The sequence below is a fragment of the Oreochromis niloticus genome, linkage group LG5 (assembly GCF_001858045.2).
Source record: "Oreochromis niloticus isolate F11D_XX linkage group LG5, O_niloticus_UMD_NMBU, whole genome shotgun sequence".
In the NCBI taxonomy this organism is placed as follows: Eukaryota; Metazoa; Chordata; class Actinopteri; order Cichliformes; family Cichlidae; genus Oreochromis; species Oreochromis niloticus.
The window spans coordinates 23957450-23970460 of record NC_031970.2 but is presented as its reverse complement, the minus strand read 5'-3'; the positions used below and the strand labels follow the sequence as shown (position 1 = coordinate 23970460).

At 41.9% G+C, this 13011-nt stretch overlaps 3 protein-coding genes across 3 annotated transcripts; 2 read left to right on the top strand and 1 right to left on the bottom strand.

Moving 5' to 3' along the window:
- Positions 1–102: 102 nt before the first annotated feature.
- Positions 103–4133, bottom strand: zc3h10 (zinc finger CCCH-type containing 10). The gene is made up of 3 exons (XM_003441324.5): positions 3948–4133; positions 2287–3575; positions 103–1236 (listed from the first exon to the last, which is right to left on the bottom strand). The coding sequence occupies exons 2-3, from the start codon at positions 3430–3432 to the stop codon at positions 724–726; spliced, it is 1659 nt and encodes a 552-aa protein (XP_003441372.1). The 5' UTR covers positions 3433–3575; positions 3948–4133; the 3' UTR covers positions 103–723.
- A 62-nt stretch (positions 4134–4195) lies between these two features.
- LOC100704861 (dnaJ homolog subfamily B member 9) lies at positions 4196–6076 on the top strand. The gene is made up of 2 exons (XM_003441486.3): positions 4196–4801; positions 5691–6076. Exons 1-2 carry the CDS (start codon positions 4570–4572, stop codon positions 5984–5986), a joined length of 528 nt encoding a protein of 175 aa, XP_003441534.1. The 5' UTR covers positions 4196–4569; the 3' UTR covers positions 5987–6076.
- Positions 6077–6255: 179 nt separating this feature from the next.
- On the top strand, positions 6256–12925 carry si:dkey-28n18.9 (sorting nexin-6). Its single transcript, XM_013269204.3, has 14 exons — positions 6256–6537; positions 6765–6875; positions 7004–7111; positions 9148–9208; positions 9318–9442; positions 10759–10842; positions 10923–10997; positions 11093–11123; positions 11304–11391; positions 11518–11557; positions 11640–11726; positions 11885–11974; positions 12144–12209; positions 12341–12925. The coding sequence occupies exons 1-14, from the start codon at positions 6532–6534 to the stop codon at positions 12476–12478; spliced, it is 1110 nt and encodes a 369-aa protein (XP_013124658.1). The 5' UTR covers positions 6256–6531; the 3' UTR covers positions 12479–12925.
- The last annotated feature ends 86 nt before the right edge of the window (positions 12926–13011 follow it).

The following is a 13011-nucleotide window of genomic DNA, read 5'->3' as shown; positions in this document are numbered from 1 at the left end:
GAAGTTACTAAACAGGGATTAAGCTCTAGTTTACTCAGCATGACTCCTCCCAAACAACTAGACCAACAGTATGTTAACATGAGCACACATATCACTTCAAAATGAAAATATATCCATTTATGACATATGTAAACATAAAAAAGCAACTGTAAAAAGACAGAAAACACAGGATTCACTGTTGAGTGGTTGTAATTCTTTTTTTTGTTTGTTTTGTTTCAAATGTGCAAAGTACCAAAATTAATTTACACCAGAACAATACAAAAAAAAACAAAAAACAAACAAACAGTGTCCAATGTCTTTGTGTCTTTAGATGGACAATGCTGCAGCCTTGCTGAAACAATTCGCATTTCACACACCACAGATGACGGCACGAGTTTTAAGTCTTGTCATTTTTAGTGTACGCGTGTATGAAAAGATCCCTTTGGTACAAAGACCTTCGCCAGGGCTTGTGTCAGTCAATCTGCGAAAACAAAACAAAAAAACCCCAAAACCCTCAACATTTGTAACGTTGCCATAGAACATAGTTCTGATTTAGAGAAGGATAAGCTTTTATCCTGACCCCTGGTGGAGAAAAAGAAGTGTCTCTATCGCACATCTCTCATTGTTCAAACATCTGAGTCTCATACACAGACAAAAAAATCCATCTGTGTAAAAAATCAAAACCCATTAAAGTTCAAGTACATTTCCAGTTCGGCTCATGGGTATTACGGCCCCTGCATTCATTCAGTGTTGCAGGGTTGTGATCCTCATGCTTTGACTTGCAATTGGGTACGACACCATTGGGGTGGTGGCGTGACTCATCGTGATCCCGGGAATTGGCTGAGTCATGGACACTGCCACAGGTGCCACAGATACTGCCACTGGCGCCATAGAAACAGGGGGTGCCATTCCCTGGGCAATGGTCTGTGCGAGGGCGGCTGAGAGGGGGGTTATCTCAGGATTGAGGTGTGGCGGAGGAGCTGTGGGTGGGGCTGCATTGGTTGGGGGGGCTGCAGGGGCACCAGCGGGAGCTACGAGGTCTTGCTGGGTGACTGGCCGAGCTTGTAACGGAGCACTGCTCAAGGTGGTGTGAGTCTGGGCGATGCTATGGTTGTAGGAACTCACGGACCCTACGGGGGGCGCCAGATTCTGCTCAGTGGGTGCAGGAGTTGAAGACAGTGTCATCACTTTGGCCTGGCTTCGGAACTGGGCGTTCTGCTCCAGAAGAACCTCATTGGTGGCAATGAGATTGGAAACCTGAAAAACACATAAGAAAGAGCTTAGTATAAACAGGCAGAAAGTTCATGACAGGAAACACAGAGACATTAAATATTTGAAATACGCAAAGGTTTAAAGGAAATCATTTACAAGTAGTCTTACACTTCATGTTAACTAATCATAGTTTTACAGAAAGAGAAGGCAAAAAACTGCAGAATCTGAGTGTTTGTGTGTCTCATGATGTTACAGTGTCTTTTCCTTTTACCCCCAAAACATCCAGTGGGCCTTTTTGTCAGGTGACTAAAGGGGAAACAAATTTTTCCCCATTTACTCCTGCACAGCCGTCACTTCATATTAACTCTTCAGTAACTCATTCCCCTTCAAGTCCACTATTCTGGCCAATAGGCAGAGCATTTACAGCAGTCTAAATTCTGTGCTTCTGGACATCAGATGATCTCAGTTCTTACTAATAACATCAACCATTTTAACAGTGTGTTCCTGGGTTCTTTTCCAACATTTAAATCCCATCTGATATGATGTGATTTAAATGTTGAAAAAGAGCCCAGCAACACAAAAATGTGTCATTAGCATCCTCCAAAAGGAAGAAGCAACAAATAAATAGGTTCCTGGATGATTCTTTGTTTAGATCAGCAAAGTTTGCTTAATTGTAACTACATGAAATAAAGTCCTCCTTTGTCGCCAACTCCTTTCACCTGATATTTACATTTTTATTGTAATGTTAATGTAAACTGTTGATCGCTGGAATTTTAATATGCAAGTCTGTCACCAGACACCTAATCACACTTCTAACAAACATGGGACAATAATTCTGGTGGATTTTTGGATATATCGCTGAGATGCTGTTTGGATCGGCCTTTTCTTTGAACTGGTTATTTTGAAAATACTTTAATCTTTCCAGGATGTGTCATAAAATACCTCAAAAAAGTTTCTGTTTAGTTGGAATTTGGCAATGCTTGTTTTGCATGTATCTCAGTAAAAAAATAAATAAAAATGACTGAAGCCATTTACGTCCTGCATCGGTGGCATGACTCCATTCCCAGGAAGTCATAATATCATTCTTATACCTACCTGCTTTTTCAATTCTTCCACTCTCTTCCTTAGCAGGGAATTTTCTTCCTCTAGGAATCTGTACTCCAGAGGACGAGGTGGCAAGGTGGCTTGAACTCCCAACTCGTAGTGCCCACCTCCACTCCCATCTGTCAGACGCAGCCCCTCCAACCGTCGCCTCTTTAACTGTAGAGTGGTGTGGTCCATAGAGGCCTCCAGGGAACCAGCATCAAACAGACTACTTTCAACCAGAGGGTCAAACATTGAGCATGTGCTCCTGTCATAACGTCGCTGTCCGGATGAACTTATGGACAGACACCCACTCATTCCACTTCCACCAACTCCTCCAAGACCTGAGATACCTGGATCTCTGCAACCACCCAAGCCGGGGCAGCTGGTCCCCATCATATTACCTCCACCCCCTGCGCCACCTCCCACAAGTCCCTGCATTCCTCCGCAAGCACCTCCTCCTCCACCCATGCCTCCTCCAGCATTCACAATGCCACTGACACCTGGCCCCATAATGCCACTCACTCCAACCCTGGTTGGTTCATATTCACAGTCTTTTTTGACATGGCGAAATTTACATTTATTGCCCCTCTGGCACTCTCCCTTCAGGAAGTCTCTACAGATGGGAACCTCACCGCGGCTATGGGGGAGGTCCATGGGGGAGAGGCCTAGCCGTGCAGCAACTTTCCCTCTTAGTCTGAGAGGTAACTCTCCTGTCTTCTTGTAATAGTCCTCATCCTCTTTGGATCCGTGGACAAAGCGACAGTTGGAGCGCATGCACTCCTTATTTTGATGATCGTGACAAAAGATGAATTCGTTCTTCTGCACTCCCAAGTCTGGCACCTCGTTAAAGTCTGGGTGTCTGAAGCGGCAGCGCTTCCCTCTCTTGCAAACATTGCGTATGAAGTCCCTGCAGACGCCATCCAAGGCCAGTCCAGCACCTTGGCCTCCACCGTTCCCATAGCTGTTGCCATTTCCGAGCGCTCCTCCTCCACCCATACCCCCAGAGCCAGAGACGCTTCCTCCAACACTACTTCCCGAACCTCCTCTGCCCTCTGCCGCACTCCCTGCCAAACCAGACCCGGGTCCCCCTTCTTCACCCAGACTACCACCACTCCCACCACCACCTGACAGGTAGGAACTGTCCCGGTCAGGCATGGCGCTCGGCCCAGCTCAAGGAGAAAGGAGCACTCATGTGTGTTTGGGAATGGCAAATGTGAGCTGGTAAACATTCACATACACAGTAGTAGTCATTAATTGTTTCTTCACACTCGAAGTATTGCAATCTGCCGTTTAATTACCTGCAAGACAAAAACACGAACCCAGCATGAGACACTGGCGATAGAACTAAAGGGGGAGATTTGAATATCGACATGAAAGACAATAGGACATGTAAATGATTACCTTAGAGAAGGTTGGGACAGATATTTAGCACGTGACAACACGTCGTAAACAATAAATAGCCTCGCTTCTGTTTACATGGTTCTTTGGTAAAACACTACAAAACATCAAATAAATTAAATGCAACGGATTTCAACCAGTAAATAATGCATACTCTGTCGTATTATATTCCAGAATAGGTTAGCCTAAAATGGTGCTACGAAACCGTCGTCTACCATGGGTAGCTAATGGCTAGCGAACATCTAGCTAACTGGGTACTACTGTAGTCTTACCAAATCGAAGGATAGAGAAGGATCCAAAGTACAGCTGAGAAGCTCCCACGAAGAAACAACTTCCTCTAACTGAGTCAACAGACACCGCTGCTAACAAAAGCAAAAAAAAACTTGCGTTATTTTTAGCAGTTCCTCGAGGCCCTGGTGCTGTTTACCACTTTTCTTCATGCAGCTTTCAATACCAACGAAGAAGAGCGCCGGCGTCTTCCTTATTTTTTCGCTGATTGGGATTTTCTGCCCTCTATTGGTGGAAATGCGGAACACCACCTTAGCGTGTTCATTATTTGGTCACTTTTAAAACCACGAAATAATTTCGTGCACGACGTAAAGTTGGATTCACGGAGTCTTGCAAAGTCTGTAAACGAGGTCACTTTTTTCTTTCGTGCCCCTGTTTTTGTCGTAAGCTCCACAGAAATTGTCGTAAATACACCAACAACTGCTACTTTTGGTGTACTCGTACTACAAACACAGTGCTGACGTGGAGGCTTTACGGCGTTGTGTGGATATGAAAATGAGACGCTAAACCACAAGGTCTGCCACACTTCGAGATAAACTGTTGTGCACATGACGACGTTTGTTTTGAGTTCCTCCTCACTCTCTCTGTGCTGGGGCGCTCCTCGACATGGCAGTGCAAGGTGCTTCCTACTGGCTGCGACCCTGCATGCTTCTGCTGCTCTGTCTATCTGAAGCCTTGTCCGAAGAGATAAACAGAAATTACTACGACACTCTTCATGTTGAGCCAACAGCAACGGACAGCGAGATAAAAAAGTCTTTCCGAAAACTGGCCGTGAAGTACCACCCTGATAAGAACAAGAGCGCAGATGCTGAGAAGACCTTCAGGGAGATTGCTGAAGGTAAAGGATGAAAGGATGCCTCCTCCGACACACTGAAACGTTTACATTTTACAGTGTAAATACGTGAACGGTTTTATTACTATTATCAATATTATCATTAGTACAATATTTTATAGTAAACTAAAAATTACTTCACTATGGAAGAAGCTGAGGTACAACAAAGCCACCATATGGAGTTAAGTTAACTAAAACTACTCAAAAAAAAGTTTAAAAATAGTAGTTAAAAAATAAATGGAAGTGTGATTTCAGAAAAAAATTCCCCCTGTTTAAAAAAAATCGCTGTTCTTCCTGGCAAAAGTGCAAAAATGTACTTGTTATTCCCATCAAACAGGCTCTTTAAGAAGCAAATAAGCTCAGTAAGGTACCTTATTAAATTGCATGCAATAACTTCCATGAATAGCTGGTGATTTATGGAGGTTTATTATTAATCGGTCAATGTCACTGTTTGACCTGCTCTTCTGCAAGTGCCTGTTGTGGATGCAAAGCTCTGACATTGATGATCTGATAAATGCATTGCCTAAACGGGATTTCACAGAGCAGCAGGGGTGGGGCTTTTTAAAGAAGCAACTTTTCTGGTCCATTATTAGTGTTTCAAGGTTTAGAAGTCAACTACATAAAAAAAAAAAAGATGTAAATAACTGGAGGCCAGCTGACTCTTGCAAAACGAAGTTAAGCTGCTAGTTTAGTTTAGCTACTCTCTAACATTTCACACAGGTTGATGTCTGAGCAGCTTTAGCTTTACCATTTGACTCTAGAGGACTTTGGTACACAGACTAGTTCATAGTTGAGTCAGTGACTGCCAGGTGCCCAGGCGTTGTGGTTGCTTGTTTGCAACCACACCCCTCCATCACCAAAGTTGACCTTTTCCCCTCTAACTGTCTTTCCTTAGCCTACACAGTCCTCTCAAACAAGGAGCAAAGGAGGGTGTATGACCGTGTGGGCCACGAAGCTTTCCTGAAAAATGAGGACCTAGTCAAGCCTGAGGATGAGTATCAGACAAGCTTCCACTTCAGCTTCTCAGACGTCTTCCACGACTTTGATGACAGTCTCTTTGGTGGACAGTGGGGCTTTCACCAGGAAGAGGATGAGGAGGATGGTCGTTATGAACCCTACAGTTTTGAGGGGGAGAGATTTAGCTTTTATTTTGGCGATCCAGATGAATATGAAGAAGAGTACTACTTCTAAAAGGTTTTTTTTTGCCCTGTACTTGGAATGACTGTAACCTTTTAACATGTTTTCTTTTATCGATAATAAAGTATTCTGTCTAAAATGCTCTCTCAGTATCTGTTTCTAGTATTCATTATGTAAAAAAAAAAAATCACCTAAACAGACCCTTTGAACCTGTTTGCATTCTTCCCCCTTTTATGAGCTCACTTATAAATTCAGCAGCTGTGGGGTTGTAAGGCTGGCTGCTAGATAACCGACTGAGCCGTTATGCCACTTTTCCTGTGTGGGTGTGTCGAAGGTCCAGAGTTACTCACTAACACACTATTTACTCATCTTTTTCCTTGCGCCAGCACTTTAGATTTGGCACCGTTTTACTCCATTTCTCATGGGACCATTGTGCACTTTGACCCAAAGGATATCCTGTGCATTCTCAACACTTGGAGCTCGAGCAGACTAAAAGGCAACAGGCAAAAGCTCTTTCCAGTTTTATGTACTTTTAACACGCGAAAAGGACAAACCACAAAGGCAGATAAAAGATAGACTGCTAGTTTGCAAAGCTGACAATGATGGTGAGTACGCCTGTAGATTTTACAGGATTTGTAAGCCTCTGAGTGTCATGTGACAGGCTTTTACTCCTCGCAGACATTCATGAGTACAGTGTCCTGAACTATGTTTTGTTCTCCCTTTAAATTTAGTTTGCGCATGAATGTGACTTTAATCTCAGCCTGTACTGAAGCCATTTGACTGCTTCTGCTGTGCTGTACTGCTTTTGACCGCTTTGTTTTTTTAATTGCAGGAAGAAGTGAAAGAAGCGGCATCTGTTCTGAGTGTCCATGACGACAGCATCAAAGTTACAGAGGTGTTGAAAGACGGGGACACTCTCACCTTTATCATCGTATCTCAAAAGGTGAGATTCATTAAACTGTCATCTGGTTAGATCCAGGCGAATGACACAAGAACCATAGAATTTGTCAGCCTATTTATTTGAACTATGATTTTCCAAAAGCAGTTGGTTGTCTTTCCTTTCTGTTCCAGCTCTCTGGTACAGGGGAGTACCATGTGGACCGGACCTATGAGGATTTTGAATGGCTGCAGCAGCACTTGTTCTCTCAGGAGGATGTGCCAGGGATACAGGGAGTCATAGTCAGTACTTGTTATTCTTGAATATAGTTTATATGTGCTTATTTGACAATAACTTGATCAGGGCTGGAGTACTGGTGGCTTTAGTGCCACAAATGTTGAATCTTGGAACAGCCTTTTTGTGTGTACAGCAAGTGCTAGCTTGAAACTACGGAGAAACTTTCAGACCAATTCAATTCATCGACTGATTCTGTTGCTGCTAAGAAAATGTGCTGTTTCTATCCAAGATACAGTCATGGTTAAAAAAAAGTAAACCCTCTTTCAGTTCTTGTATTTAAATGTCAGGATATAATAAATTATCCAGTCCTTAGAAGTTCAACCTCACATGAACAATAGCACATGACATATTACAGAATGAAATCATTTATGTAACAAAAACTCTGTCAAGCAGAAGCAGTGTGAGAAAAACTAAGTACAACCCTTGATTATATAGCTTGAACCACCTTTTGGCAGGAATAACTTGGAATAATGTTTTTCTGTAAGACTTTATCAGTCTCTTACATTATTGTGGAGAAATCTAGACCCATTCTTCTTTATAATGTGATTTCATTTCATCAAGTTTTTTAGGCATTCATTTATGCACAGCTCTCTTAAGGTCCCACCACAGCATTTAGGTCAGGTTGATGTCTGGACTTTGGGTCGTTGCAACACCTTTTCTTTCTTTTCTTCTTCAGCAATTCTGTGATAGATTTGCTTGTGTGCTTGGCATCATTGTCCTGTTGTAGGACCCAGTTTGGGCCAGGTTTTAGGTTTTGTTGGACAGATGGTCTCACATCTGACTCTAGAATTCTTTAGTGTACAGAAAACATCTCTCCTCCACCACCATGCGTAGCAGTTGTTAGGAGGTGTTTGTCTTGATATGCTGTGTTTGATTTTATTCGTCCAAATGTGGCGATGCACATTATGGCCAAACACCTCCACTGTGGCCGTGTCTGTCTGAAGGATATTGTTCCCAAAGTCTTGTGATTTGTACAAATGCAACAATGCTAAGCTGTGCAAGAAGAGGCTTTGCAAACCTTGCAAACTTTCCAAACAACCCATATTTGTGCAGTCTTTTTCTAAATTTACTCTCCTGACCTTTAACATTTAACAAGCTAGCTCTTGAGATTTTTCCATAGATTGCAGTCAGCCCTGGTGGGCTGGGTGGGATGTCCACTCCTGGGAATATTGGCAGCTGTCTTGAACTTGTCAATAAGCTTTCTCACAGTAAAAAGATGAACTTCAAATTCTCTGGTAATAGCTTTCATAACCCTTCCCAGACTGATGAGCAACCACTATTGCTGATGAATTTCCTGGAACTGGGAAAAAGTGAACATCTGTTAAGTATTTCTACACAAATCTTTATGGCTGCATAGATTCAAAACCCCCCAAATGCACTGGATTCACCCAGACCCACAAACATGGGCTGAGTAACCAAAACATGAACACCACACAAGGGTCAAATGAATAAAGACACAGTGTAATATGCCATGTATTGTTGTGTATTTGATGTTGTGTTTAAATAATGATAACGATGAGTTTAAAGTTAAATTATTTAAACCCACCAAGGTCCAGATGACTTTTATTGTGTCCTGGTATGTAAAGAATTAAAAGAGTGTACTTTCTTCTTGCCATGTTTGTACTGCTTTTTGTTGTTTAAAGTCCTTCCTGCTTTTCCTTCCTGTGTCCTCCTTCTCTTTTGTAATCAGCTGATTTTATCGTTGCTATTTTTGCCAGCTGCCCCAGTACTGTAGGGAATTAAGTAAACAATGTAGGGATTACTTTTTTCAAAGAAAGTCAACAGTACACCATCAGGATGTATTTTTTTTATGGTACTTCCTACTATGACAGTGTGTGTTGATGTTCTTTGTAATGTATTACACAAGCACATTGTGTAATATCTGATATAGTGCATAGAGTCTGCATATCACAACCGATCTAAGCACAGAGTAACTTTAAAATGCATGAAACTTTCACAAGCTTTTCTTTAAGAAATGTTTTAAAAGACAAATAATGGGATAAAATTTTTGTAATAAAATAATATTGTGTTCTTTTTCAAGTTCCCTCCTCTTCCTGCAAAGCCCCAAGTGAATGCATCTTCCAGATCTATAAAACAGCTTGGTGAGTACACCTGAAGACTGCCTGTGCACAAAGACAAACATTTCACAGTTCTGATGTACAGTGTCAAATGTGATGTGAAGTGGTTAAAATGTCAATAGTTTGCTTGCAGGTTTCCTTGCTTTAGGAGAGTGTCAGCCCTACTGTAAAGCATTAGAAACGTTCCTGCAGCAGGTTGCTGCACACAGCATACTCAGCAAAAATAAAGCTGTGGAGGTCTTTCTGACCAGCTCGGATGTAAGTGAACACAAACAGCTTTTTGGCAGCTTTGCCAAGCTTCAACTTTAGAGCTAGAATCTCAGTTACAACAGGGTGTCACATGAAACCTTGTGATGAGAGAGACTGACAATAAATGGTTAAACTTTCACCAACATGATAGAGATCCATGTGACAGTGCTCATTCAGTCGGCTCTTTATATATAAATATATATGGCCTTCCAAATGAGATTGTAAACAAAAAAAAGTTTTTTAAAAGGGTGAGAGTTTGTGTATGTAACCTCTACTGATGAATTCACATCAGTCAGATATCACCCTGCAAATAGTCAGCATACAGTTCTTGTTACAAGAAGGTGGTTGTTTGGGTTAGAGCAGGGTGGCTAATAATGAGGTCAGTGGTTAGATGTGTGTGATGCTGATAGCACTGCATATACAATAAGAAGCACTGTAACTGTGAGCAGGTCAGTGTATATTTGATATGAGCACCTTTAGTCTTCATCACAGCCTGAACTCTCTCAGATAAGCTTTCTTATCATTTCTTCAAGTAGTGTTCAGGAACAGTTGTCCAGATTTCTTTAAAGACATTCAAAGCTCTTCTTTGGATGTTGCCTTCCTTTTGTTCCACCTTGTTTTACATGTTTTACAGTTGGCTATATACATTCACTTTATAAGAACTGTTGCCACTGAGGCCTGTCAGACTGTTATCTTTGGATATTTGTCATTAATCCAGCTAAAGAAGTGGGAACAAATGACGTGTTTTTGTGACAAGTAGCCCCAACACTGGTTCAACCCTCAAACTAGGTGCTCTTTTTATGCTTGAATTATTCATAGGCCACTCATAAGTGGCTTAACAAAGACATTCCTCTGAAAACGGTCAGGTACAAAGACTCTACTGAAAATGAGTGAAAAAGCAACCAGTGCCCAAAGAAAAACTTTCAAAGATTTTCGGAAACCGTGGAGAACTATTGCTCAGGACAACCTTAAAAATGACAAGAAAGTCTGGCTGCTTGGACGCAAAATATCAGGAAATAAGGGTTAGCACAAGACTTTTGCACAGTACTATATATCCAGAGTCAGATACACATGTAGAAAGAATATAATATCTTGAAATATATAAAGTCATTGTTGTGTGTGTTACATCTCGATGATGCGTTTTTTTCCTGTGTGTCTAATTCTGGCCAAACGTTTATTTTATTAAGCTTTAGTAGTTTTCAGCTTGTACATTTTACCAGCATACTTCAATGGACATTTATAACAAAATGCCATTTGCTGTGATATGTTATGATATTCTGTGTAATGATAAATGATTTGGGCTTTTATTATGTCCTTACATTCAGCCTCCAGGCAGACAGAAAGTAAAGAAGAACATTTTCAACAGACTGAGTCAAGCTGTGGAGGAGATGAGAAAAGAAGGCCATAAGGTACGCATCTGGGACTCATATATAGGCAGAATGTGTCCAGAGAAAGTGGGGGGTTAATGCTGTTATCAACGTGTCTGCAGGATGTGGATGAGTTCTTTCAAAATGAACGGGATCATAACCTCGTTCTAACCGGCTGTACCAAGACTGCAGCTGAGGTGAGACGGTCACTTATTGCTTCTTGGTCTGTTTATTTGTCGTCCTTGTCTTCTTTTCTTAGTTTGATTTCCGAACATTTCCCTTCTTCTTGCAGAAATTCCTAGATGTGGTGGCAACAGAGCAAAGTGAGAAAATTATTAAAGTGTCAAAGCACAGAAGAAGAATTGATCCGTCGATGTTGTTTGAGATTTGTGTGATCAGATTCAGCAGATGATAATTATGGTGTTATGTACACATGTTTTTAGGGCTCAGTGTCAGCTGAATTCATCCAGTGTGTGGTATTAGAGCGCTCTGTTTGCTTGCAGAAATAGCAGTGGCCTGTGGACACTTCTCAACTGCTCTGCATCTCTGCGTGGAACCAGGCGAGGATCCTGACAAACAGGCTTTCTCTAGGTTGGAAAAAAAACATTAGTACTGGACTCACACCATTATCATGTTTATTCAAAGGAAAAGCATCTGAATGTTTCATATAAGTTGTAATAAAACTGCATACATGTATATATGTACCTTTTCTTACAGGGTTTGTGCGAAATTATCAGAAGTGTTTGAATCTATAAAGGTAAGCAGCTTGTCTTTTCTAATAGCACCATAAACAGCAGTGCACTTGTGCTTTGCCGCATCAATTGTTTGTGTGTGGGCAGAAAAATATGACGAGTGTTGCTGAGAACAACGTGAACACTCTTGGACTGGGCCTGGACCTCGAGTCACGTTATCAGGAGGCGGAAAGGGTGTGTTTTCTAGTTCTGCAATCCTTTCATGCTCATTGTATGCATGCTGCCTTCCTTCCTGTATTGAATCTTGCATTTCTGGTTAGATGCAACATGTTTGGAGTGAATATTGTGACTAAATTGTTCAGCGTGTAACACGATTATTATGTCCAATAAAGGAGATGCTCTTCAGGAGAACCTGCAAACTAGTGGAGTTAGAGAACGCCCGAAGGAACGCAGAGAAGGCGAAACCTGTAAAGAAGGCTGCTGTGAGTGTCTGCAGCCATACTTCAAAAGCATGGTCAGATCTGCACATTTTCTTGTAACCAGCAGGTGTCAGCAACGTATCTGTTAGTAAGAGGAAACTGCATTTGTTGTGGGCTTTCTGATGTAGACTAAAATATATAAGGATAATAACATGCACTTCATATTTATCAGATGGAAGAAGTGAAGAAAGCAGCAGAGACTGAGTTTGAGCACATTTCTGAAGTGGCTAAGCAGGAGGTAAAGTCCACAATAAATAACTGCATTCCCCACTTTCACGTGTCTTTCCACAGTGGATCGGTTTGCTGAATTCATGTTGTTGCCATGCATTTTCTGCATCTATTAATATTGATGTGACGTGTTTCTTTCAGATTGAACGTTTCCAGGGAGCGCGCGTGGAAATGCTGCAGCAGGCTCTGGTTAGTTGGTGTGAAAAGCAACTTCTTACAGCCAAAGAAAGTGCTGACCAGTTCAACCAGCATCTGGAAGTCTTTAGGGGAATGGCCTAGTGACCTCACTGGCACCCTCTCAAATTAGCATCCTCAGTAAATCTAATCATAGCACGGGACAACCCAAACCTGTCCTTCACCGTGCTGTGCTGCAGTCGGATGCTTTATTGAGTGTAAATAGGGAAATGTAAGCAACGAAGAAAGGATGGCTATGCTGATCATTTCACACACACACGCACACACACACACACGCACGCACGCGCTCTCTTATTATACCCCAGTCTCTATTAAGGCGTACTCACTCCAATAAAATCCAGGTAGAAATGATTGTTTTGAGATCTTATCGGTGGGTTTCATCATCCGATAACACTGCCGTGCGTGAGCCAGTGTTTATGTGTTCTATATTACACTGCTGCATTTGTGCTGAGAATGTATTGTGCTGCTCTCTAGCCAGTACATCAGCTGGGGTCACACAAAATAAAGTGTGATGAATTGATTCCCAAAGTACCTGCTTGCCTCTGTGTGTGTTTCTTACTCCTGGATCATTAATCAGTTGGTTTGACTGCTTCTGCAAGGACATGGCAGCAAGGACA

Bases quoted from the DNA above. Each gene is read 5' to 3' on its own strand.
- zc3h10 (XM_003441324.5), bottom strand. From the start codon at position 3,432: ATGCCTGACCGGGACAGTTCCTACCTGTCAGGTGGTGGTGGGAGTGGT. The intron at 1,237-2,286 runs GTAGGTATAAGA...TGTGTTTTTCAG, and splicing joins TGGAAGAATTGAAAAAGCAG to GTTTCCAATCTCATTGCCAC.
- LOC100704861 (XM_003441486.3), top strand. From the start codon at position 4,570: ATGGCAGTGCAAGGTGCTTCCTACTGGCTGCGACCCTGCATGCTTCTG. The intron at 4,802-5,690 runs GTAAAGGATGAA...GTCTTTCCTTAG, and splicing joins CTTCAGGGAGATTGCTGAAG to CCTACACAGTCCTCTCAAAC.
- si:dkey-28n18.9 (XM_013269204.3), top strand. The intron at 9,443-10,758 runs GTAAGTGAACAC...CCTTACATTCAG, and splicing joins TCTTTCTGACCAGCTCGGAT to CCTCCAGGCAGACAGAAAGT. The intron at 11,558-11,639 runs GTAAGCAGCTTG...GTGTGTGGGCAG, and splicing joins AAGTGTTTGAATCTATAAAG to AAAAATATGACGAGTGTTGC.